This window comes from Python bivittatus, unplaced genomic scaffold, assembly GCF_059951505.1.
Source record: "Python bivittatus isolate LINGU-HERP-01145 unplaced genomic scaffold, Pbiv_v1 ctg000020_np1212, whole genome shotgun sequence".
Lineage (NCBI taxonomy): Eukaryota > Metazoa > Chordata > Lepidosauria > Squamata > Pythonidae > Python > Python bivittatus.
Genome location: NW_028277030.1, coordinates 81,479,592 through 81,506,931, shown reverse-complemented (window position 1 = coordinate 81,506,931; position 27,340 = coordinate 81,479,592). Strand labels below are relative to the sequence as shown.

Below are 27,340 nucleotides of genomic sequence, written 5' to 3'. Positions count from 1 at the left end.
TTATTTATTATACTTGTATGGTTGCTCATCTTAAGAGACACAACTCTGAACAGCTCACAACAGTCAAAATAGCTAGCTAGATAGACAGACAGACAGACAGACAGACAGAATAAAAGCACAAGGAAAAACTTGGCACATCAGCCATTCTCCTCCAATGCAACGAGGTATTACACTACACATAAGTTGATCTGGAGAATTACTTTGGCAAGCTTTCAAGATTCTGTTACATTACCCAACTAACAATAAAGATCTTTTCAGAAATCCAAGTGGTTCTTGTTTTCTAAGCTTGGCAGCTTTGCAGGCCTTGACGATACTGCTGCAAAAAGATTGCATGGCCTTATCCAGAAAATGATCAGGAATTGAGTATGACTCAAAGGCATCATACACTCACAGAATGCAATGGTTGGAAGAGATCTTGGAAGTAACCTAGTCTAACCCCCTGCCCAGGGCAAGACTCTACTACTATAGCAAAATCTTTACTCTTTTCAATAATGCTCTATATGGTTGGGGATCCTGGATTTAATATTCAGGGCAGGTGAAAAGATACTTGTGGACTATAGTTCTGCAAATTTGAAATGTAAATTTGAAACAATTAAATATATTAAAAATCAATGTTCTTGGAACATAAGTTCATTATATGGCTATAATGTGAATTTTTAAAGGAAACTTGCTTAAAGAAATAAATAGCTGACTAATCTCATGAGTCTGTAACTGAGGATGGCAATGTAGCATCAGTATATTTCCCACTGAACTCAAGGGGTCATTTGATCCCCTTCATTTTTTAAAAAAGTTAAACAATGGAGTTGGCTAAAATATTTAAATATTGAGACCTCAAAGCAAAGCAGGAGTCTCCTATCATCCCCATCCTCTTTTCCTTATCATATCTTTTCTATGGGGAAAAAGGGTACATTGCTGCATGCTGAATTTCTGTCCAGCCACATTAAAAACTAAAAAACAAAGAGGGAATGGAGGAAAACAAAAAAGCATCTGGGACATGGGGGGGGGGGAGGCAAAGAAAAAGTCAAATAAAACAGTGACAGTGCCAAAGAAACTGCATACTATTCAGATGCCCATACTCAGAGAAAGCAGAATGCTGTCAACATTTGGGAATTACTGATGTCCCCAAACTTCATGATAGCCTATTTTAGGTAGGATCCTGGAAACAAGTTTACTCAAAAGACCCTGGAGACCCCCACTTAATCTGATATGCTTGAGTTAGCCTGTTTCTCTAAGCATAAGAACTAGGGCAAAAAGTATATATTTAGTCAAGCGTTGCAAACTAGGACATGTAGTCAACTGCCTTTATTATTGTGCTGATGAAGATGATCAGTCAGAAAGATTGGACGTTTACTTTCTTCCTATCATACGAAGAACATGTATACTGTCCATAACAGTATCCTTAATAAATGATCTTGTTTTGCCTCCTTGCCTATATAGGGAGAGAGGCAGGGAAAGAGAGAGAGATCCTTAATTTCACAACTCCTCCCACAGCAGATATAAGCCCTGTAAGGCAAAGGCAGGCCTCTCAGGCTGCAGCTATCATGTCTCTCCACTACCCCTTCCCCCACAAAAAAGGGACAGGGGAGAGAAGAATCTGGTATGAGCAACTGGTGATGTGAAGAAGTAACTGTTTTAGTGCCTTTTTTATATATATATATAAAATTCTGCACCCAAATATCCCAGCCTTTTGCTGTGCAGCTATTACAAGCATCCCATCAATGGAACAACGAGGCTGAAAGGACTCCTGCCTCTAAACTCCTTCTCCTTTAGGCTCACTTCATAAACCAATCCCTTTGGACTTTAGCAGATGAGGGATGAGCAGCCTTTTTCAGCCTGGGGTGGAGGGTGGGCGTAACTCAGCCATTGTGCTCTGACTGAAGACTCACCGAGGGCATGGCTTGCGATGTTATAGCATCATCTGGGCAGCAAAGCTAAAATTCAGGGACTTTTTGTTCTTACTTTTTTGAAGATTTTGAGATGGCTTTAAGGGGCCAAATGTGTGATACCAACCAATCCAATTTGGGCATGGGAGGTGGGGAAATTTAAGAAATACAATTACTGCCTTAATTTTTTACAAGATTTAAGATATCCATTACAAGCCCCCACCCCCAACAAAGCAGGTTTCAAACATTTTAGCCGTGCCCACTCCAAGGGAAATCTGGAGTCACAAATGGGGTGGTGCCTATCCCAGTCTGCTAGCTTATCTCCTCTCACTATTGGCTGCTGGAACCCTTCTGTATTTCATACTCACAATTTTCTGAACCGCAGCTCGAATCAAGTTCACCTGATTCACATATGCAGCTAATACATCAAGGTACTGAGAAAAAGTGGGTACTGCTGTTTGATCACTAAATGAAAGGAAAAAAGGTGAGTTTCTAATAGTTTAATAAAGTTGCATTGGAGATGGATATCGTGACAGCAGTGTATAAATGCTGAATTCCCATTTAATGTTTTTTGTCAGGCTTAAAATGCTTATTCTTTGCAAAAAAGAAAAAAGTATAATGCAAACAATTTGCACCTTGAAGCCTAATAATCATCATATAAACTATTCCAGTAGGCTTTCTTCAGTTTCATTTTTCTCCATAACCTGCATACTTTTTGAACACATCTATCATGTCCAAGTTTAACTCTTTTCCAAACTAAAAATCCTCCAAAACTGTAACCTTTCCCTTACAGAAAAATTGCTCCAGTTCCTCAATAACATCAGTTGCTTTATTCATGCACCTTTTCCAAAACTACAATACCTACCAATTCTTCCAGAAATGTACATATTATTTCATGTGTAGTACAGATATGGAAAAATATATCTCAGACTCTAAGAGGTGAAATCTGCCTATATCCACAGCAACCAAACGTGTTGATTCAACAAGCAATCCAGAAGAATTCCAAGGCTGTCTCCTGACTAATTACCATTAATTCAGATCCCAGAAAGGGCATGTGACATTAGGATTTTTATCTCCTGCCATAAAAGACGTCACTTTATACTTCCTTCATTGAAGGATGTGGCATTTGGAATTCTTTGTGATTGTTTTTTTGTTTGTTTTAACCACCCTAAATAATTTGGTGGGGTGAGCAAATTTAATTACCTCACTGCTAACTCTGTCTTCCATAATATTTATCATGAAGCTCCTCAACTTCTAACTTGAAACAGTATTTCAATAAAAATTCATTACTGCCATTCACACCTATAATTGAAAATTCAAACTATTACTTACCCAATATTTCTGCAAAGGAGCAAGTGAGCTATTTTAAGAAGAACTAAAAGAAAATATGTGTACAGTTATACTCATTGTTAATTACTATTAGTTGGTATGACTGGAAAAATAAATGTAAAAACTGTTAACAGGGAATCCCACAATGACCTTCCCCTACTTTAATCCATCAAAGCATTAAGAGCTTTGGAAGGGCTCTGGGTGTTTGGAAGAACTACAGGTTTTGCTGGAGACAGATGGAGGTGACAAGTATTTGTCCATTCAGTCACTCAGACTTGAGCTTGTCTTGATGGCACCCAACTAACTAGCACTTGAAGTATTGCTGCATTTGCCCAATCACAAAAGCTAAAGTTGCAAGACTATTTAACTGGTTCCTTAGTTAAGAATTTACAACCATTCCCAAAAGGACTGAAATGTGTACTCTTGCAGGAGACACAAATATTACTGTTTGATTAGCTTTAAAAAAAAAAACCCAGTAATGAAGGGGAGAGAATTATACAGGTAGTCCTTGCTTAACAACCATTTGTTCAGCAACCATTCAAAGTTATGATGCTGCTGAATGAATGGTAGTTATGACTGGTCCTCAAAGTTACAGCTGTTGCAGTGCCCCTTTGGACATGCAATCAAAATTTGGGCACTTAGCAGTCCACCCACATTTATGATCACAGTATGTGCTTCAACTCCCCCCACCTGCCTATATTCCACCCCCCATCTCTGCCCCACCTCTGTCAGCAGTGGGAGGAAGAAGGCAGCAAAGGTCAGTGGGGGGGCGCGGGGATAGGCAGCAGTGGCAGAATGCAGGGCGGCCGAAAGGGCAGAGATGGGGAGGAGATAGGCGAGGGGGGAGTTGAAATGGAGGTGAGTGAGACAGAGCAGAAGTGTGAGGTCCTTGCCTAACGACCGCAACCGGGACTACTGGGACTGCCATTGCTAAGTGGTGCAGTCACATGATGCTTAGCCTAATGACTGCTTCACTTAGTGATGGAAATTCTAGTCCCAATTACGGTCATTAAGCGAGGACTACCTGTAAACGGAAATCTGGAGATTTCCAGTGGGGATTCACTTTTTGGAGGGAAACCATACAAATATTTTAAAAATGTCTTAAATGAACTTCACTAGCAACAAATGAAATTTTCAGATTTTAAATAATACTCATGAGCTGTGAAGGTCAGGATCCAGACATCCTTCCCATATCAATTTACATGTTAACATAGCCATACATCCTATGTAAAGGCAAAACTGCAAATTGAAAGTTCTGACTGTGCTGAAGTTTTCCTTTCTACAGCAGAAAATAGGACAGAAGCTACTTGGTTGTGTCTGAACAAGTAGACAGCATAGCTCAGTCCAACTCATCAGCTGGACAAGTATCATTAATTTGAGCCTAAAGCAGGAATTAATAACTTTGTTTCTAAAAGAGTATTTCATTACACATTACAAGATATTTAAAACTGTTATACTAGATGTCACCACTGAGCAGATTTGAAATTATCTTCAATGGATCTATCAGAGTTTCCCAAAGAATGATTGATATCAGATTTTGTAGAACTACAAGACCCAGCAGACCCAGCCAACACAGCTAATGATGCAGAAGACTGTAGTTCAGTAAAATCTCCTGGCACCCTTTAATTGGGATTCTGGTACAATTCACCGGAATGCCTAATGTGGATCTCTGCACTGAACAGGGGATTGTACTCAGTGCCTTAAATGGTCCTGTCCAATCCTGTTCTACAACCTGCAAAGCCACCAGTTTTCCATCCCTTGAACAGTCCATATATAGAATGTGACAGCCTAAAAAAATAAATACTTTAGGTTCTTAAAGGTACATCACATACCTGATCCACAGAGGAATGCATCATAGGCTGCCTCATGAGGACACTTATTTGTAGCTGAAAAATTTCAAATGCACAGAAAAGGTAAAGCTTCCCAGATAATCTACTGAAGCTTTATTACATGAACAGTCTGAAGTTTTCTTTTTAACTTTTTTATTACTATTTTCATCCTACTTTTAAAAATCACAAATGACATTAGTCTATACAAGGATTTCATTACAACCTAAAATTAGGATCCAAGATCACATCCTCCCTTAGCAGTCTGGTTTGGTACTTAGTAATTGGACCAGGGAGAACTCCTTGAGAAAGCAGGTAATATTTCAGACCTCCAGAGGAAGTAATGGCAGACTGAAGATGGCTTCATGAAAAGCAGGGCCAACAACTGTGGCAGAATGAAGAGTCGTCAAGTAGACCAGCTCTTCAAAACCTCTCCAGACAAGGAGAGGACTTGAGATCGCCCACAAGTGCTCCAGACAGCTGCTCCTCACAAGGAGACCACAAGGCAGCCATCTCCAGCGGGTTTAGAGCTCTGGGATATTGCTCAAACCACGATTGGCACCTTTGAAAGAACACAAGGTTTACACACTTCCTTGTCTAATCACTTTCAGAAATTGCTTATTAACTGCTTTTCAGCTATTAGAAACCTTTGCATCGACAAGTTTGATTGCACCAGGTGAGTTTCCTTCAATCCTTAGCAAAAGAAAATTTTATCTACAAGTTTAAGAACTTATTTTTTTTTTTGAATAAATAGCAAAAGGGTGATTAAAACTTTGATTTTAGAAAGTTACAAATGGAGTAAGGGTCCAGATAAACTTGAAATAAGATTTTGGAATTAATTATAAATAATCTTTCTGGTGGAAAAATACTTTTATTTTGAATTAAAAAAAAACATAATATAAGATTTTAAAAACTGGACACTAGAGGGAACTAAAGATTACAATTAAAGGAGAAGAATACTTAAACTCGACTTACAATTACAGAATGAAGCAAAATATTCTAACATGGGACATACTGAAGGATATTTTTGAAAAATGGACTCAGAAATTAACATTAATAATGTCAACAGAGACATCTGCCTCATGGAGAGACTATGTCTAAAAGATGTTATGGAAGAGGAACAAGTTTTACCTGTCATGATCGAGAGACTGAGTTGAAAGTGGATTTACAAATGACAGGCTACAAAAATGATATGGAAAAAGTTGTCAGACTGGACATACAAAAGAAACTGGCTGATGTTTTAATAATTAAACAGGATATACTTACAATAAACCAAGAGAGTTACTTGGATAATTTTCCTACATTGGATTTACAAAAGAGGCTTTTTAAAATTTTGGAGAATCTCATGAGAAGGGACAAAGAAAAAAATGAAAAAAACTCAAGTTCTATGACATTATTTGAATGGACTAAAGTTTAAGATTGTTAGAAGTAAAGGAAGGAATATAAAGTTGGTTTATTTGATCAAAGTGAAAATAGATATGTTGTTATTTCTGGTAACCCTTAATGGACTTTTGCTGACACCAGGACTGAAATGACTATGCTCTATAGGTGTTTATAGATAAGAGATGGGAAGAAAAGATCATTTGTTGTATTTTAAGAGGAGGTGATAAGTTACTAAAATTGTTTATACTTGTTGCAATGAAGGTGAGAAGCCACTTCTTTATATATTTCTTTTCTTTTTCTTTACTATATTTTACTTTTTTTCTTTTTTTCTTTTTTTCTTTCTTTTCTGCACCTTCTACTCTTTATTCTTCTGCCTTTTTTTAGTTTGTATTAGTTTTTACTGTTGAAATTATAATCTTTAATAAAATTACTATAAAGAGAGAAAGCAGGTAATATTCCCACTCTACTAAGTTAACCTTGCTTCTATACATCTATTCCAGTCCTTTGTAAGCTGCCAAGAACAGATAAGAAATAAGACAGCAACAGAACAAGTAACCCTGTAAAGGCCAGGAGTGTAGGCTAGCTGACACTCCCTTTCACAGCAAACCTGAGTGTATCCTGCAGTGAAGCCAAGGAACAGTGTGCCAGCTCTCAAATTTATGCAGATTATTGTGATATTTTCTTCTAGCTTATGAAAAGTATCCACTAACTCTTTAGGACTTTAAACTGAGCAAAGGATATCCTTTAGACTTACCAATGATAATGGTTACATGACAAGAGTTTCATTCCATAACCAGACGTACCGTATCTGAGGCAATCCTTTGAGTGAAAGATCTCTGGACAATGCTGGTCTGTTGGACTCAGAACACTGTTAAGAAGCAGAAATCATTTTTTTTTTTTTAGTTCCTGCGCGTTTTTTTCTGTGACAGTACTAATAAACCTCATTGTCTGGCCCTCCATGAAAAGATTGGGCTGACTTTTTCTATAAACTGAAGCAAGGGAAGGCAAGTTGAATGAGTGAAATTATAGTACATATGTATTCATTCTGCTAATGTATTATTGTAGGGGTGGGATCAGGCCCAAAGGTCCCCCCCCCCAAACTTCCAGGGGTTGGGACAAACCACTCTCTCCTACCAAAATTTCTGCTGCTGCAATAGCAAATTTCTTTTCTTTGCATGGGGAGGGGGTGCATCCCTTCCCTCCCTCTCTCCTCCTCCACATCCATTCATATGGCTCCTTCGAAGCAGAGAAATCGAGTGGGACTAGAGTTTCTAGGATAGACCTCCAGAGATCAGATGTAAAGACCTCATACCACTACTTTATTCTCTCCTGTAACTTCTCAACCACACCAGTTATGCAAACTTCCTATTGTCATAAAGCATCCATGTGTCAGTCCTACAAGGTAGACCAGAACAAGAAACAGATGCTACTGTATATAGGCCTAAAACTAATTTTGTTAAGATTGACTACAGTAACAGAATCTTGCAAATCTGAATGTGCTTTCCCTTCTCCCTCTTTTATCTATTGTGGAATTTGGTGTGGGGGGGGGTGCCTTGCCATGGTAACAGATCTTTGCTTTTTCCAGCAAAGTCATCTTCTTTATTCTCTACAGTATGGCAGATTTATGACCACAACATCAACAAATTCTAGAGATGGATTGACATGGGCTGCCTTAATCTGCTGCTTGAGAGGACTACTTCACTTAGAATGATAAGATGCTTGGGCAAAGCGTTGGTTGTTTTCAAATATCAAGCTCAGCCAAGTGCCATCCAGCCACATCTAAGTGACCGAAACATTGAGGATAGAGTCCTAAAATAAAACACCATTTGACTCCTGGGAGCTTTCACTGGAATAACCATTCAGTGAAATGAAATGGTTATTAAGATTACTAATCATATATTTAGTGATAAAACCAGGAGAGAGTTCAAGAAAGAGGCATGTGGCTGACCTGCACAGCATTTCATACACCTCCAAAAGATTAGAAACTTGAGGAAATTGAAATTCCTGTGTTGAAGGAAAAAAGAAACAAAAAGCTTTCAGGTGCCATGGATATGAATCAGTTGGCAAGTCATAAAAGAGAGAGGGAGAATATGGAAAGCCAGACAGAGGGTGTGAGCCCCACTCTTCCTGAATTTTCTTATAACACTGACTGTCCTCTGGGTCTTCCCCTCTCACCTTTATTCTCCTGTGAGGAAAATGAGATTACTACCCATTTTACTATCAAATTTTCTACAAACACAAGGCCCTTGAATGAGCTTGGAATTTACATGCACCAGAACTAATCAAGGGCACTTATTTAACATATTTTTATACTGGTTCCTCTGAAAATGCATCTCATCTTCATCAACTACCCCTCCCAAAAATTGGAAGAAATAGGATCCTATGCTGAAATTCAAGAAAGGACAGCTCTACTCCTGTTCCTGCAATTAGGGTAAGTATTAACCATGATTTTAGCAGCATGTACAGCTAAGATCAGTGTGTGGAACTTACAAAGCCGCCCTCAAACTGGGACATCAGTGCTGTCACCTCTGAGCAGAGCCAATTATTACCTGCTTCCAATTCATTTTTTTTTCCTTTTTTGGTTCAAAAAGAAAAGTTTCTATTTGCTCATCCCTACAGTACACAAGTTTTAATAAATGCAGTACCCAAGTTCCCCAGGAACCTATCAACACTTTCCCACAGTTTCTGAAGCACTGGGTTCATAAGCCTGGGATTCCTGACTGAATGGACAAGGACCTGGCAAGTCTCCTCATCCATCACTGCTGCTGAATTCTGTGATCACTGCTCCTCTAAGAAGAAATGTTGAACAATGAAAAAGAAACAAAATGGAATAGGAAGTTCTTGATCTTTATAAAAACGGGAAATGTCTGTATGCTCATTTATCTGAATAAATTTAAATATTTAATTTGAAAGAAAATCTAACATCTTATATTATCAAGTGTCAGAACTTGATCTATTTAGTCCAGTAGTCCAGAACCGTTCACTTTTCACAGGCAATGGCTTGCTATTGTCTCATGCAAATATTTTTTTTTCAGCTTCTAACTGAGATCCTTCAGCTATTTAATCTGGGACATTAAGCATGCTTTTAAAAATTTGGAGAACTGAATTACAGGCCCTCACTTTGAGAGAAAGAGAGAACTGCAGATGAAAACAAGCTGGAACATTTTTAACTGTGGTAGAGAATGAAAATTACCTTCCACGTGGCTTTGGCAATGTTCTTTGTATCCATAAGAACAGGAAACAGGAAGTGGATGTTATTTTTAAATTCCTCATAGTTTTCTGAAAATTGAAAGTTATTCTGAAAATAAGTTGAAGATGGGAAAAGGAGGGAGAAAAAAAAAGGCTTGCTTGTTAATTTATTAAGCTAGTGCTATTTGCAAGAAACCAAAACTGTATCAGTTCTTCTCTAGCAGCAAAGATCAAGAGCAATTACTTAGAGCTGAAAGAGGGAGATGACAGGCCCTGTATGATTGGTATCTGAAAAGACATTACCAGGAAGGGGTTTGTAGAATTTCTCATGTAGATGCAGAAGATCCATCAGCATATTATGTCCCACCAGTGGCTACAGAGAGGGGGAATAAAAAACAAAACAAAACTCTGTAAGGTTGTCAGTACATCACCGTGGTTCTCCACTGGTTCTTTAAAAACACTAAATGCAATTTGCTTGCAAATTACTAGGGCTATGCAATGCAGAGGGCAATCTTCCAAACCTAGGAACAGACTGATTGATTATGTGTGATCAAATTGGTGTCAATTTTTAGAATTGTTTTTCTAAAAGCAAAAAAGCATTAATTTGAGTGCAATGGGATACATATTGTAGGCAAGCCTCTCTCTGCCTTGGAATATCCAAGACATCCCATGTAAAATCCTGCTGGGTGCAAGAAGCTTCTAGTTTAGGTTTCCTTCTGCCAGCAGTTTTGGCTATGGAATATGCCAAAATTTCAAATCAAGTAGGCTCCCATCTTAAGCCTTACAGAGCTATATAATTATATATTGGGAAACACATCCAAATCAACTCCATCACAGCTTGATAGATCTACCAGTACGCTAGATACATATTTGGAGCCCATATATCCTTATTATGAATGAAGTTTAAGGCATAAGAATTCTGCCTCCCCTATACCAGTCAATTAGGGAAAAAAGCATTTACAGGTAGTCCTCGCTTACCAACTGCCTTGTGCCGAGACTATTTGAAGTTACGACTGTGCTAAAAAAATAACTTTGCGACCAATCCTTGCATTTACAATTGTCGCAGCATCCCATGGTCACGTGATCGCCATTTGGGCCCTTCGCAATTGGTGCACATTTATGACTGTCATTGCATCCCTCAATCAAGTGACTGCCATTCACATGTGTGTATTTTCACTTGCAACAAGCACAGTTAATACAGAATGTGGAAGTAAAATCATTAAGTCATGGTCACATGATTTTCTACTTAGCAACCATGTCGCTTAGTTTAATGACCGAAGGGGAAGTAAGGTTGTAAGCCCAGTTATGGTCATGTGATTTTCTGCTTAGTGACTGCATCACTTAGTGACCATGTTGCCAGTCCTAACTGTTGTTGGTAAGTGAGGACTACCTATACTATCATAAGCAGCCTATCATTTGCCTTAATAATATGCAATAAATGATACTTGAAAATTGCCTGTACAGTGAAAATGCACAAAGGAAGCCCCAGGGTTGCATTCAGCCCAAGAATGCCAAACTTTTGAAATAACTCTAAACATTACTACCAAATTGTAATTTTTAATCTGATAGAAGGGAAAATTGTTCTATAAATAACAGATATATACAGGTGAAACTCGAAAAATTAGGATATTGTGCAAATGTTCATTTATGTCAGTAAGGCAACTCAAAAGGTGAAACTAATATATGAGATAGATGCATTACATGCAAAGCAAGATATGTCAAGCCTTACTTTGGTATAATTGTGATGATTATGGCGTACAGCTTATGAAAACCCCAAATTCACAATCTCAGAAAATTAGAATATTACATGACATCAATAACACAAGGATTGGAAATAGAACAATATCGGACCTCTGCAAAGTATAAGCATGCATATGTACTCAGTACTTGGTTTGGGCCCCTTTTGCAGCAATGACTGCCGCAATGCGGCGTGGCATGGATGCTATCAGCCTGTGGCACTGCTGAGGTGTTATGGAAGACCAGGATGCTTCAATAGCGGCCTTCAGCTCTGCTGCATTGTTTGGTCTCATGTCCCTCATCTTTCTCTTGGCAATGCCCCATAGATTCTCTGTGGGGTTCAGGTCAGGCAAGTTTGCTGGCCAATCAAGCACAGTAATCCCATGGTCATTGAACCAAGTTTTGGTACTTTTGGCAGTGTGGGCAGGTGCCAAGTCCTGCTGGAAAATGAAGTCAGCATCCCCATAAAGCTTGTCTGCGGAAGGAAGCATGAAGTGCTCCAAAATCTCCTGGTAGACGGCTGCGTTGACCCTGGACTTATTGAAGCACAGTGGACCAACACCAGCAGATGACATGGCTCCCCAAATCAACACAGACTGTGGAAACTTCACACTGGACTTCAAGCATCGTGCATTGTGTGCCTCTCCACCACTGGGCAACAGACCAGTTTTTTTTTTCTGTAGCCCAGGTAAGACGCTTCTGATGTTGTTTGTTGTTCAGGAGCGGCTTGACAAGAGGAATATGACATTTGGAGCCCATGTCCAGGATCCGTCTGTGTGTGGTGGCTCTTGATGCACTAACTCCAGCCTCAGTCCACTCCTTGTGAAAGTCCCGAACACTTTTGAATGGCCTTTTCCTGACAATCCTCTCCAGGCTGCGGTCATCCCTGCTGCTTGTGCACCTTTTTCTTCCACACTTTCCCCTTCCACATAACCTTCTATTGATGTGCTTTGACACAGCACTTTGGGAACATCCAACTTCTTTTGCAATTACCTTTTGGGGCTTTCCCTCCTTATGGAGGGTGTCAATGATGGTTTTCTGCACAACTGTCAGGTCAGCAGTCTTTCCCATGATTGTGATTCCTACTGAACCAGCCTGAGACACCATTTAAAGGCTCAGGAACCCTTTGCAGGTGTTATGGATTCATTAGCTGATTAGAGTGGGACACTTTGAGCCTAGAATATTGAACCTTTTCACACTATTCTAATTTTCTGAGATTGTGAATTTGGGGTTTTCATAAGCTGTATGCCATAATCATCATAATTATACCAAACTAAGGCTTGACATATCTCGCTTTGCATGTAATGCGTCTATCTCATATATTGGTTTCACCTTTTGAGTTGCCATACTGACATAAATGAACATTTCCACGATATTCTAATTTTTCGAGTTTCACCTGTATGCATGCAAAATTTAAATTAATTTTAAATATAATAAAATGATCTTTAACTTTTGTCTACCCTTTATAGAGTGTGGCTCTTGGTGTACTACTTAAAGGTCAGTTGTGGGTCTCAGCCCAGGAAAACCTGTGTACTCCTGCATAGTTACGCAAAACAGCAATAGTTTTGGACGTCATGGAAATCTTATCACTAGAGTGTAGAATATTTAACAAAATATTCAAACTGAATTAATTTCCACAGTCAGAACATGGAATCCAGTGATTTCACAAACAAGGTTTTAATATTATTCTAAATTATGTAGAACATATGTGAACTACACATGTGAATGTAGTTCATATTTTATAGCTCAGGTTTACTATCATGAATGAACTTTACTACAGAAAACTGGGCTTTACCTTCTTAGCTCTAACAAGGGTCCGGAAAAGATTGGTGAAACCCCTTGCCGAGAAAAGAATTTGCTGTCTTTGACATGAATCAAAAGAAGTGTTTTCCAGTACCCAGCGGTGCTGTGGGTTCATCTTTTTCACTATCATCTAAGAGATCAGAACAGAAGCTGTCAGTAACTCATTCTCTTTTATTTTATCTGCCTGGGTAAATATTTAATATATTCAGCCTTTATAATTGTCAGAACACATTTGCCTGTTATGTACATTCAACCTGATGATATTATACAGTATTCAACACACTCAGAATATTTGCCCTCTGCTGTGACTACAGAAAAATCTAGGCCATAAACCACTGATTTAAGGAGCAGGGGAAGAGTTTTCACTCTAGACATAAGCATTTTCTGTTTCAATTACGTAAGTTTTTCCCCTTGCCACATCTATTTGCATTTCCATCTTCGGGGAAGATGCCCCCGGTGTGTGTTACCAGTGGCGTGTTCCGGCCCTCCTGGCTCATTCCCAAAGCCTGGTCAGCAGGTTCGTAGGGGCCCTGGCCTTCAGCTGCTGCTGCTTAATGTCAGGTCAGTTAACAACAAGGCCCCCCTTGTATATGACTTGATCACCGAGGAGGGGGCAGACCTGGCATGCATTACTGAGACCTGGCTGGGACCCAAGGGGGGGTGCCCCTCTCAGAAATGTGCCCAGCTGGATTCTCGGTGTAGCACCAGCTGAGAGGCCAGGGTAGGGGAGGAGGGGTGGCTGTTGTGATCCGGGAATCTCTAGTGGCCTTCAGGGGCATTGCTCCACAAGTTTCTGGCTGTGAGACACTGTTTATTAGGTTGGGCACCTGTGAAGAGTTGGGAGTTCTGCTATTGTACCAGCCTCCCTGCTGCATGGCAGCCTCCCTGCCTGAGCTGCTGGAGGCCATCTCGGGGCTGGTGGTGGAGTTCCCCAGGCTTATGGTTCTGGGGGACTTCAATCTACCGTCCCTGGGGCAGTCCTTGGAGGCGGCTTGGGAGTTCATGGCTACCATGGCAGCCATGGGCCTGTCTCAAATTGTGCAGGACCCAACCCAAGACAGTGGCCACATGCCGGATTTGGTTTTGTTGGAGCAATGGCAAAGTGATCTGAGGGGAGATCTACAGCTTTCCCCGTTGTCATGGTCAGATCACGTCCTGGTGACCCTGAGTTTCTCCTATACCACCCGCCTCTGCAGGGAGGCCGGACCCATGCGATTGGTCCGCCCCCAGCGCCTGATGGACCCGTCAGGGTTTCAGAGGGAGCTGGGGGATATTCCCACGGATCTGCTGCACGGTCCAGCAGAGGCCTTGGCTGCTGCCTGGAATAGGGAGGCGGCCGGGGTCTTGGACAGGATCATGCCTATGCGGCCTCTCTTGCCACATCGGCCCCGACACTCCCCGTGGTTCACGGAGGAGTTGAGGGTGCTGGAGAGGGTTAAGAAACATCTAGAGCGCCGCTGGAGGAAAACAAAGACCGAATCCGACCGAACACAGGTTAGAGGCGCTATCAAGGCCTACCTTGTGGCAATAAGAGTGGCGAAGCGCCTCTATTTCTCCACCCTTAACGCATCCGCAGAATGCTGCCCGGCGGCCCTGTTTAGGATCACTAGGTCCCTCCTTGGTAAGGGGAATGTGGGGGTTCATTTGCAGGGCCGTGCAGAGGAATTTTCAGAGCATCTGCAGGACAAAGTCGCTCAGATTCGTTCCAAGTTAGGCTCTGAGCATGGGGCAGGGTCTGGGGAGATACCGTGGGACTCTTCTTACCTAGTTATCTGGGAACGGTTTGATCCTGTTGCTCCTGAGGAAGTGTACAGGATCCTGGGGACTGTGAAGGCCACCACTTGCCATCTTGACCCATGCCCCTCCTGGCTGCTGAAGCAGCTCGGGAGGTGACATGTGGTTGGATCCAGGCGATGGTTACTACATCCTTGCAGGAGGGAGTGCTTCCAGCTGCTTTTAAGGAGGCATTGGTGCACCCCCTCCTCAAGAAACCCTCCCTGGATCCTACCGTGCTGGACAATTTTCATCCAGTCTCCCACCTCCCCATTTTGGGGAAGATGATTGAGAAAGTGGTGGCATCACAGCTCCAAAGGGTTCTGGAGGAAATGGATTATCTGGATCCCTTCCGGTCAGGTTTCAGGCCCGGATATGGAACGGAAATGGCATTGGTTGCACTTATAGATGACCTCTGGCGGGAGCAGGATGGTGGAAGTGCGACCATCCTTGCTCTCCTTGATCTCTCAGCGGCTTTCGATACTGTCGACCACAGTATCCTGTTGGGACGGCTCAGGGAATTGGGGGTGGGCAGCACAGTATTGTGCTGGTTCACCTCCTTTCTCCAGGGCCAATCCTACTTGGTGGTGATAGGGAGCGAAAGGTCCCATCCTTGGCCCCTCCTTTGTGGGGTGCCGCAGGGTTCGGTTCTCTCTCCGCTTCTTTTCAACATTTACATGAAACTGCTGGGCGAGATCATCCATCATCATGGGATGAGGTATCATCAGTATGTTGATGATACGCAGCTATACATCTCCATCCCTGGTGAAGTAAGTGATGCCGTGGCCACCCTTTCGTGGTGCCTGGAGGCTGTAAGGGTCTGGATGGGGAACAGCAGGCTTTGGCTGAACCCTGGTAAGACGAAGTGGCTGTGGGTTAATGGCTCCTCTGTATCCAGGATTTTGTCATCCTTGGTGCTGGATGGGGTGGCACTGCCCCAGAAAAACCCAGTGCGTAATCTGGGGGTCCTCCTAGACTCACAGCTCCTGCTTGAAGAGCAGGTGGCAGCCGTGGCAAGGAGGGCCTTTGCACAACTTCGGGTTGTGCATCAGTTACGCCCTTTCCTGGATGGGGATGCCCTTCGAACAGTCACTCATGCCCTTGTTATCTCCCAGATAGACTGCTGCAATGCTCTCTACATGGGGCTACCCTTGAAGAGTATCCGGAAGCTACAGCTGGTCCAGAATGCAGCCGCGCAGGCTATTGTTGGAGCCCCAAGGAGGGCCCATGTAACGCCTCTGCTCCGTGAGCTGCATTGGTGCCAGTTTGCTTCCGGGTCCAATTCAAGGTGTTGGTTATCACCTTTAAAGCCCTATGTGGCATGGGACCAGGTTATCTAAGGGACCACCTGTCCCCTATGACTTCAACCCATCCCACCCGATCACACAGAGAGGGTATGCTTCGGACCCACTCGGTGAAAGAACTTCAACTGGCGGGGTCCAGAAGGCGGGCCTTCTCTGCAGTAGCCCTTGCTCTTTGGAACATTCTGCCCCTGAAGGTGTGATTGGTCCCCACACTCCTGGCCTTCTGTAAGGCTTTGAAGACCTGATTCTGCCACCTGGCCTGGGGTGGGGTGGGAATACCTCAAGCATGGGGATGGCTAGCCCCATAGAGGCCTTCTGCCTTCAGCCTCAGATTTTTCATTGTCTTGGACTCTCCTTCTCCTTTTTAGTAATGTTTTTAATTAAGGTTTTATGTATTTATATATTTTATGTTTTTAATGTTCGTTGTGAATCGCCCAGAGTTCCCCCATTGGGGGGAGATGGGCGGTTGAAAAATTTAATAAATTTAATAAATAAATAAATAAATAAATAAATAAATAAATAAATAAATATCCTTTGGGCAAAATATAAATAAAAATAAAAGGAACAATTTTCTAAAGAAGAATACAACTCTATGTAACAAAGTATACATGCAGAATGATATCTTTGGGCCCCATTTAGTATTGTATTAATAAAAATTATAGCACGCAAATACTTGGTCCTTTTTTATTTTTATTAAAACTCTCAATAAACACAGTATCAGAACATATATAGATGAACTCCATAGTTTCTACCGAATGAGAAATGTTTAAATTTTGAAAATCTAAGAGAAGAAATATCTCTTGCACACTTTTTTGTTGAAAAATTTTACTAAATAAGTAATTAATGAGGGGCTAACTCTAACAACCAGTTACAAGATTCACCCAATAGGATCTGTGGTATCCATGATGAACTAGCATGGTAGAAAAGAATAAGCATTCAGAGAGTCACAAAATAATTCACCTTCTTGTTGTTTATTCAGTGAAAACAATACTTTATGCCAAATCTGAATCTGATTACTTTCTATTCTTCTTCTATCCTTCTTTTTCTGTTCTACTTATCTGCTTCCATTTCATGCTAGCTGGTTTTATGGCTTTATCACTCCTATCAAGTTCTACCTGACCAATGACATGTCTCCCCAAGATTCTTTATATAATTATACTGCATGTCTTCCCTTAAGACAATCACTATTTTTATTATTATATATTTCAAATAGTTGATTATTTCTTACTAAACATTTTCAGTACTTTCACTTAACGTTCCATAATCACATATTCACTTAACATTCCATAATAATATATGGTATTTTAAAAAATTCCTAACAATTTCTAGAAGTATTCATAAGCAGCCATTTCCTTGAAAGTATTGTTTCTTAACAATTTGGCAAGATCTAAATGTAGCTCCATGTATACCCATGCCTTTCATACAGCATAAGCAGCTAATAGAGAGACACAGAAGTAATTTGTATGATTTGCAAGGCTATATATCTCATCACAAAGCCAATTTTGTCCTGGGCCTAGTGATCTGAAAATCCTAATTTAGAAACATAAAATTAGCATAACTACTTTTATATAACCCCGGCTAAACGTTTGTCAGAAATCTCAGTGTTACAAATATGGAAATCTGTTCAATGGCAGGGACAGGTTGAGGATCTTAATATACTAGTCTTATCTCAAGATGCTACAATATTAAACTCACTTTTTCACCTTCCAAAGGAATAGTCCAAATATCTGGAAAAGCTTGTCTTAGAATGAGCTGTATTTCAATCACCTGGAAGCCTGTAAGACAAAGTGTAAATAGTATAATAGAAAATGAAAATAGTACAGTTACAATATACTTTCCTGTGACTAAAGAGGTTCTTCAGCATTGCATGAAAGCATTTAAATGAGAAATTCATAGCACTGTTGTCCAATTGAGAGGTGGGAAGACACCAGAGAAAAATGTTAGCAGAACATAAAAAACACACATAAAAACAATAGAAATAAATGGGATTCATACAGTTTTTCTTATCCTTCTTTCAGTATATTATTATAATTTATCCCACCTTTTTATTTATTTATTTACACACACACACACACACACACACACACACACACAAAATATAAATGATATTTATATATATCAGCAGCTGGATAGCATAGTGGTTAGAGCGCTGCCCTTTGATGTGGGAGACTGGGGTTTGAATCCTGGCTGATACCTACTTTACCAATAGGGGTCCTTGGGCAAAGACCCCCTAATGCTTCACCTGCCTATTATGGATATAAGAGTGACACAAACTAAGAGATTCATGCCAGCTCAGACGTCATCCAGATTAACAAGGTCTATGCCAGATGTTGAGGAACCAGGACAATCTGATGATAAATGGGGTACTGGAACAAACCATACATGGACAAGAGAAGAAAACCTGGAATGGATGGAGTGCTACTACAACAGTAGACCTAATGAGAGGGGATATATGAAATGTATGAGGGAACTATGGATGGACAGAAGACCTACATCCACACTAACTGAGAAACAGCTAGTTACCCAGTGCTTCAACATAGTGAAGAGGAAGCTGCTCTCACAACCTCAGATAGACCAACTACACATTACATCCTGGATTCAAGAAGACCCAGAAGAACAACTGGATGTGCAGCCAACACCTGAACCTGGAACGTCACTGCCACCCCCTCCATTAGAGAACACAGCAGCTGATATGAGGCATAGGATCATGGATAAACTAGTTACAATCAACCCTTGAGACGAATTACCAAGGCTCAGTGGAGAAGTATCATCAGATAGTATGCTAGAAGATGCCAACAGAGCCTCATGACAATCCCTACCACCACCATAACTCAAACCAATGAACTGGTATATGCTACAGCAGCTGTAATCCTAGAGATCCTTGGCTACACGATCAAGAAGAACAACAGGACATACCCCCCCTCCCCGCCCCAAGAAAATGGAGGCTAAGATCAAATTAGTCAGCTGGTAGAACTATAGAAGGGTGTGGAGATTAAGGATAAGACTCAGCTACTGAAAATATAGAAGGGCCTGACTCCATCTGAAGCCTTAGAGACTGCTAAACAAAGGCTCACACCAATGGCTACCAGGCTTACACTAGAGAAGCAGAGGCCAAGAAGATAAATGCCCTGTTCTCCAAAGAACCATCCAAGGTGTACTCCCAACTGCAGTGCAACAACACAGTAACAGCAGAGCCACCAACAGCAGAAACTGAACAGTACTTGAAGAACATACAGGAGAAAGAGAAGACACATAACACCAGTGCAAAGTGGCTGCAGGACCTGAGAGTAGACCATAGCAATCTCCCAGAACAGGAACCAGTCATCATCACAGTAGCAGACATCCAACAGCAGGTCAAGAACATGAAGAGCTGGATAGCACCTGGCCTGGACATGACCCACACCTACTGGCTAAAGAAACTAACAGCAGTGCTTGAATGTCTAGCAGCACCCAAAGTAAGATGGCACCCAAAGATGTGCTGCTGAGAGTATGCCTGAGGCAGCAGTAGACATGGGAGGAAGTTCAAGCAAAAGAAGTGCTATGGCAAGACAAGACCCTGCATGGGATGTACTATTGACAGATAGCTGAGGTGGCTACATTGGGAAATCCTATCAGTGGCTGGAAAGGGCTGGACTAAAAGACAGCACTGAGGCACTGATCATATGGATCTGGTGCTTAATGCCTCAGCACAAAAACAGGCACTAAGCACCAGATCCCTAGAAGCAGGGGTCCACCACACTAGGTAGGACCCAAGGTGCAGACTGGGCAGAAAAGCCTCAGAGACAGTCCAACACATAGTGGCAGGGGGTAAGACGCAGGCAGGAACAGCATACACTGAATGGCACAACCAAGTAGCTGGCATTGTGTACAGGAACACCTGCACAGTGTATGGGCTAGACACTCCCAAGTCCAGATGGGAGACTCCACAGAAGGTCATGGAGAATAACAGGGCTAAGATCCTGTGGTACTTCCAGATCCAGACTGACAGGCAGGTACTGGCCAGTCAGCCACACATCATGGTAGTAGACAAGGACTAGAAGACTGTGGTGGTGATAGGTGTAGTGGTGCCAAGTGACAGCAACACCAGGAAGAAGGAGTATGAGAAGCTGGAGAAGTACCAGGGCCTGAAGGAAGAACTAGAGAGGATGTGGAAAGTAAAGGCCAAAGTGGTCCCAGTGGTGGTAGGCGCACTCGGGGCTGTGACTCCTAAACTGGGAGAGTGGCTCCAACAGATTTATTTTATTTTATTTTATTTTATTTTATTTTATTTTATTTTATTTTTATTTTTATTTATTTATTTATTTATTTATTAGATTTCTCTCCCGCCCATCTCCCCTACAATAGGGGACTCTGGGCGGATTACAGAGAGAATAAAACTATAAATATACATAAAATACACACCATAAATACAATTAAAACAATACTAAAAACAAAAAATCCAAGAAGATGGAAAATCAGGGCTGATTCCAGGAACAACATCAAAGCTCCCTGTCCAGAAGAGTGCAGTGCCAGGAACAGCTAAAATACTGTGCAGAACCCTCAAACTCCCAGGCCTCTGGTAGAGGACACGAGGTTGAGGAAGAGACATACCACCCATAGGGGTGAGAGGAGATTCTGTCTGTCCGCCCACCTGCCTGCCCACCCATCCATCCATCCATCCACCCATTCATCATCCGTCCATCCATCCACCCATTGTCTGTCTGTCCATCCATCCATCCATCCATCCATCCATCCATCCATCCATCCCAAGGTGACAAACATACCTAATTCTTCTGCCTCTTATTTTCCCCACAGGAACAGCCCTGTAAGGTGGGTTGGGCTGAGAGTAACTGGCCCAAAGTCACCCAGCAGCTTTCATGTTCAAGGGAGGCCTACCACTCACCATCTCCTGGTTTCTAGGCCCGCACCTTAACCACTACACCTAAATTTCAAAACGATACCCCCCCTAAAACTGCATTATTTCAAAACAGAGATTGAGGGGGAACCTCCATACCAAAAACACTGACCCTTCTGTTGAAAGATTGCACTCAGTGAATGGAGCTATAACCTTGCTTTATTTTTGAAATGCTAATTTCCTAATGGAGTATTTTTTTTGGTTATCATGAACTAAGTTCCTCCACTTGAAAGTTGAGATCTTAAAAACTGGGGAAGGCTATACTACACAGTCTGTATGAATTTTTTACACAAATGCACACATAGAGGCCCATATTACACGCATATCAGTAGCTATAGCTACGTGGAATGCAGCTTCTCATACCATATTGCCAATACGCACCCCCATGAAGGGGAGAAATTCTGACATGTACATTAAGGCAACATCCCCCCCCCCCAGCCTGGAGAAAGAAAGTGTTTTTCTGTTTTGAAAGACAAATGGAACAAAATATCAGAGAAGTCATTGAATTAAGGCTGGGAAAGAGAGAGTTTGCCATCTCCCCATGGCCTGTTTCAAATCTGAAACCCAAAGAAAATGGGAAGTCCAGATAAAAGAAGATTCTATTTCTGTAGAAATAGTGAATATGCTTTAGCCAGGAATCTATACTATATTCTTGGTTTGGATTTCTATGTTGTTCTAAAGTCTAAACATTATTTATTTCTCTGTACAACATAAAGTAACTCCTGCATTTATGCATTGAAGGCATGTCCAAAATATATCCTTGTTTTCTCTAGACTAGCAGTTCTCAAAGTGTGATCTGAGGACTGCTGGGGGTCCCCGAGACCCTTTTAGGGAGTCCATGAAGTCAAATAAGTATTTTAAAATTTCTCAGGTTTAATTTCTAATACAGTAAATATTGATAGATATAACCTAAATAAACCAAAGCTCTTTGGGGTCCTCAATCATTTTTAAGAATGCAAAGGGGTCCTGAGACCAAAATGTTTGAGAACCTCTGCTCTAGACTATCCTTGGGAACTGTAATATTCTCTTTGCTTATGGTAGACCAACATCAACTTGTGGTCTATCCAGAATATTGTATTTCCTTTAGAGATCTTTTCTGTTTTGGTTCCTCAGATTACCAGCTTTTTAAAAATTATTTAACTTTAAATTCTTACATTTTATCTTTCCTTCTTTTTAAAAAGGGGGGAGGATTGAATTCTTTAGCCCCACATTTGCACTCTATATGGCCAAGAAGTGGCATTACTGATATAAAGTATTTAAACTTTATTTTTATCTTTTAATTGACAGAAAGACCTATCTCTCTGACAGTCCAGGGTTAGGGGAGGAAGCCAGGTGAGGCAGCTCCTGGAAGACAGGTGGTGGCAGCAGAACTATAAAATTGCTACCTCCAAACAAGAGGCAGAGCTAGGGTGTGAAAACCCAGGGAGTTTCTGGAAGAGATGGTTTGTGATCTCCAGCCTTCTATTCTATTGGCTCAGCTGTCTGCTACAGTGAATAATAAACTGTTTAAAAAACATTAATTTGATTTGGGGGATGGTTATGAAAAGATTATTATCTTTGCAAGGCATACCGTAAGTCAAGTCAATCTGCAAAAGTCTTTATTGCATACATTGTTCAAACGGCTCAAAACTATAATTATCCCTTTTAAAGCTAATAAAACCCAGAACAAAATAGTGTGAACAGATTTTCAAGGGACCAATAAACAAGAATTTAAAAGATGAAAGAATCTTAAAGGTATTAATTCATACCATACATATCATGCAGAACCATAGAATCTTCCTCTTCTGCTGAGCACATCCAGCAAGTTACTTCATCAATCACTTTTTTCACCTTGTCCTTATCAAAACTACTGGAGTAAGGAGAGTAAGAGTAAGACAACTGAATGATACTCTCCTCCAATTCAGCCCTTCCAGTATCTTCAGGTTCTCACCAGAAAAATAACTCTATTTATCAAAAATAAATAATTAAAAAGGCCCTGCTTCTCAATAAGATGCCTTCTTGTCAGGCCTAGCCCAAGGAACTCCAAGAGATCATGCAAATTCAGTCCAGCTATGTTTATTAGCTACAACCTCTAGCAAGAATCTTCCCAGACTAAAACCCCAGTTCCCAAAGTCCTCCAGCCACAACAGTATGAATTCCTCAGGGAGGTGTCAGTCTCATCTTTTTGTTCCTCCCATGCGGTTCCGGTGAGCTAAGAAAATGCTTATCTCCCTGAGCTTGGCCTTCATAATTCCATTCCATCACTTGGCCACTTCTAGAGGCCAAAGCAAATAACAGCCTTGATACCCTCTAATGGCCACACCTTTAGTGGTCAGATAGAATGGTAACCTAGACACCAATGCTCATACAACAAAATGCCTTCACACAATGCTTCATAATGATTTATTAGTAGCCCGATTACTTTTCTTGTTGTAAATAATTATTAATAATGTTATATATCTGCAATGGAGAAGATTGAATCAATCTCTAGCAAAAGTGTAACAAAAAGGAGAAGAGCAGAACAGGTAGTGCATAGGTAGGAGGTGGGAAATATATGAGTAGTCAGCTGCCCAGTGGGGAATACAGCCCAGGACATATAATGTAGATGTGAAAGAACAGATACTCTGAGTTAGAGGTTAAATAAAGAATAAGAGCTTCCAAGACTAGGGAAGTAAAATGGCCACAGACATGTGAGTAGGGATACAGACAAAAATGTAGGAAGAATGGAGGACAATTAGAGGAAAGTTGTGAGGAGAGGGTGCCTGAAATTAAGGCCATGGGTCTTTTATCTCTTAGGGAATTGCTTCTTAATCTATCCTAGGCTCACCAATAATTCTGTCAAAGAACCTGAGTCTCATCACAATATAAACACAGCCCCTACTTTTTCCAAGAAGGATATCTATATGTTATAGGCCTCCTATTGTTATGTTTATCATTTAAATTTTGAAAACTTTAAATGACTTAACCTAAGTTCCACTTAGACTACTTCTGAATCTCAGTTGTAGAGTGCCGCTGGTTGAGAGCTACTGTTCTAAAAACAGAATCCTGTTACTCTGATTATTTAAGCACATAAAGAACCAGAGGGGAAAAACCCAACATTAGTACAAAAGCAATAGTGTGGAAGAGATTTACCTTTGGACTATCCAATTACCAGATAATAGATGCTGAAGTTTCTTCTCTTGTGTTTCATTCATATATGGGATTCCATCTTTAAGAAACTAAAGGCAAATAGGTAACATTACATAGCATGGAAGTCAGGCATCAAGATCTTTTATCCTAACTTAGGAGAAAATCATGTACTAGGGGTAAGTAAAAAAAAAAAAAAAAGGTTCTCTCAAGGTGAACTTGGCTTATAGTAACTACATGTACATATTCATATATTAAATCATAAGGTATTCATACAAAATTTCACGTGTTTTTTTAAAACTAAAAAATGGAACTGTTTATCAACTGCTTCTACTCAGTTGATAAGCACAGCTCATCTTATCTGTGGTCAAGTAATCTGATAAGCTCTAAAGTCTTGCAAGCTGTTGATTGAAAGAAGAATGGAGGAAGGAACCATTTTCTCCCATGGATCACAATAGCAGAGTATTATATACTGTATATACCAATCAAAAAGGCTGGTCTAAATTACTCTACTTTGACAGAGTGATAGACAACTAGAAGGCTTGGAATCCTTAAAACCTCTTCCTTCCCAGACTACCTCTACCTTCCTTTGGGGAAGTGGCCAGCTACAAACCCTACTGAGGAGTCTTGATCAAATGCTGGCTCTTCTCCTTCTGAGATAGGAACCCTGCTCTGACCTCACAGAAAGAATGAAGCAACTCAAGGGACCCTGGGATGTTGACAGTGATAAAAATTACCTTCCTATACCATTCAATTAGAAATTAAACATTTAAAACATATTTTACTATACTGGGTTTCAACATCATTTTAAAGGCAAAATCCAAATTTAGTTTTTTTCCTACTTGAACCCTGTCTACTCTATTAAATAACAAAAAAGATACCTTATTATAGTCAAAACCATAACGAGACAGGAACTGAATGCTAGATGCCTGGAAGGAGAACTCGGAATCCATTTGGCCAAATGTGGTAGGGAACAGGAAGAAGTTATATGAATGTGTGACATACCTATAAAAATTAACCAAAATAATTGAGGCTAATTATCTCTGGCAGGGTAAGGTTATCATCAGGTAAATATATGAGTTGACAATGATTCAGTTTACTTACTTGTTTGTCATGCCCTTGTAAAATATGGACAAACCTAAAAGAAAAAAAAAAGCACACAGTTGCATCTATAACAATACTTTGATCACAGTGTCTTCTTCTTTGTCCTTTACATACAATTATAAGAGAACTCTTTCCTGCCTAATAAAGATGCTTCACTTTAGCCTTTGACTGAAACCAGTAACAGCAGACATAGAAGGAAAAGTTAAAGCCAACTTCTGAGCACCAAATATCAGCAGTAATCCCAAACAGGAGACAACACTGGTGGTAAGAGCATTGATATTTCTCTTTCTCTCTCTCACACACACCTATTCACATACCTAGACAGACAGACAGACAGACAGACAGACAGACAGACACTATATTATATTCCCCTTCCCCATTTATATTCTTGAAGGCCATGTTTGTTCAGGTGATATCCAAGAATTCCTCTTTGATCTAGTTTCTACTGGGGCCCAATAACCCATTTGTATATTTATTTGTTTAATCAATCAATTTATAAAACCACACAATCAGTGTATGTCTCTAGGTAACATACACCATTAAAAACCAGCAATAACAGCAACAACAACAACAAAAATTAAAATATACCAACACACATTGCTCCACAGACATTGTTAAGAAGTCCAAAACAATCAGAAACAGTTATGACAGGCACAAAACTCCTGACTCAGTGCCTGGGGAAAAAAACAAAAACAGGTCTTCAGAGCCTTCCAAAAGGCAGGCAGCATTGGGGCTGCTCCATAGGGTAGGCACAGCAACAAAGAAGCCACATCTCCTGGGTCCCACCAGGTGACACTGCTTGGGCTCAAGAGCAGGCAGAAGTAATTCAAGACAGGCAGTCCTGCAAGCAAGTAGGTTCTGTGCTATAATGATGCTACCTAATCCATGTTGATAGATGTCCACACCCAGAGGCCTAATAGAGATGTTAAACAGGAACAGGGAGAGAATCAATCCCTGAGACCCCACACGAAGCAAGGGCCAGGGGCTAGACTTCTTTCCTTCCTATCAATACTGAATGGAACCAGCCCTGGAGGAAGGAGGTGCCTTCCTTAATAAGGTACCTTCCTCTCTCAACCCAAGGAGCCAGTCCAGAAGGATACTGTGAACGATGGTTCCAAAGACCACCCAGAGATCATTGCCTTCTTCCACCTCTGCAGGCTCTCCCTCACTAGTGTTCTATCCTCCTTTGGCCAGTACACTTCCTGGCTTTACTAAAGAAATAGTATAGATGGAAGAGCTCCTCCACCTCCACCTTATTTTCAGCAGAAGAGTGCAAGTCCCTCACTGCAAATCAATGAAGCAAGATGTCCACCACTGACTACCAAAACCAGCTGCAAGGTCTTATTGGCTAATAAGGCCTGGGAATTTCCCTCCCCATCCTATGTCAGTCAATGGGGATATTGCTTCATTCCCTTATATAGGGGGAAAATTGTTTGGGGCATCTCAGTATAATTCACTGAACCTTAGAAATTTGATATAATCTTTATTAAAAATAAGAAAAAGTAAAATTGGGTAATCAAATGCCCAAGGCAATTACAGGAGCCTGGAATAAGGCAGGTAAGGCTAATAAAATCATAAAGAGTCTCAAACATCAATCTCTTATAAAACACTATGGGGAGACTGGGCACAAATCCACACTGGGTGGGATCTGAGGTTCAAAGTTTGAGATGGAATAAAAACATACCGTGACCTCAGCCTGCTTCAGATACAAGTTACTAAAGACAGTTTTGAGAAACAATCAAGATATCAAGGGGAATAAGGCAAATAATCCTTCATAAAATAAAGCATAAACTCCTGATTGTGCATTCTTACTGATTTATGTTACTTTGTGATTCATTTAATGGTTCCCTAGAAAATCCATGCTTCTTGCAGACTTCCAACTTTTAATTACAAACTTAGGAGCAATTAAACCTTTGTTTCCCTGGAGGTTTCTGGGTTTCCCATTCCCTCCCTCACCTCCATCATCTAGGTGTTGATTTTATGTGTAAGAGATTTATGGATCGACTATCT

The 27,340-nt window shown here is 40.8% G+C and overlaps 1 protein-coding gene across 6 annotated transcripts in view; it reads right to left on the bottom strand.

The window, feature by feature from the left end:
* Positions 1-27,340, bottom strand: part of PNLDC1 (PARN like ribonuclease domain containing exonuclease 1) — a 58,959-nt gene that overhangs the window by 28,971 nt on the left and 2,648 nt on the right. For 5 of the 6 annotated variants that reach the window (XM_088142700.1, XM_088142690.1, XM_088142693.1 and 2 more), the window contains exons 4-16: positions 25,331-25,364; positions 25,108-25,231; positions 24,233-24,318; positions 22,870-22,967; positions 17,923-18,002; positions 13,143-13,280; positions 9,914-9,983; positions 9,615-9,700; positions 8,370-8,425; positions 7,225-7,289; positions 5,045-5,098; positions 3,216-3,258; positions 2,252-2,348 (exon numbers count right to left, since the gene is read on the bottom strand). In XM_088142700.1, coding sequence (XP_087998826.1) covers positions 2,252-2,348; positions 3,216-3,258; positions 5,045-5,098; positions 7,225-7,289; positions 8,370-8,425; positions 9,615-9,700; positions 9,914-9,983; positions 13,143-13,280; positions 17,923-18,002; positions 22,870-22,967; positions 24,233-24,318; positions 25,108-25,231; positions 25,331-25,364 — 1,031 coding nt within the window. Of the gene's footprint in view, positions 1-2,251; positions 2,349-3,215; positions 3,259-5,044; positions 5,099-7,224; positions 7,290-8,369; positions 8,426-9,614; positions 9,701-9,913; positions 9,984-13,142; positions 13,281-17,922; positions 18,003-22,869; positions 22,971-24,232; positions 24,319-25,107; positions 25,232-25,330; positions 25,365-27,340 lie in introns of all 6 variants that reach the window. The other variant, XM_088142714.1, reaches the window with a different exon arrangement.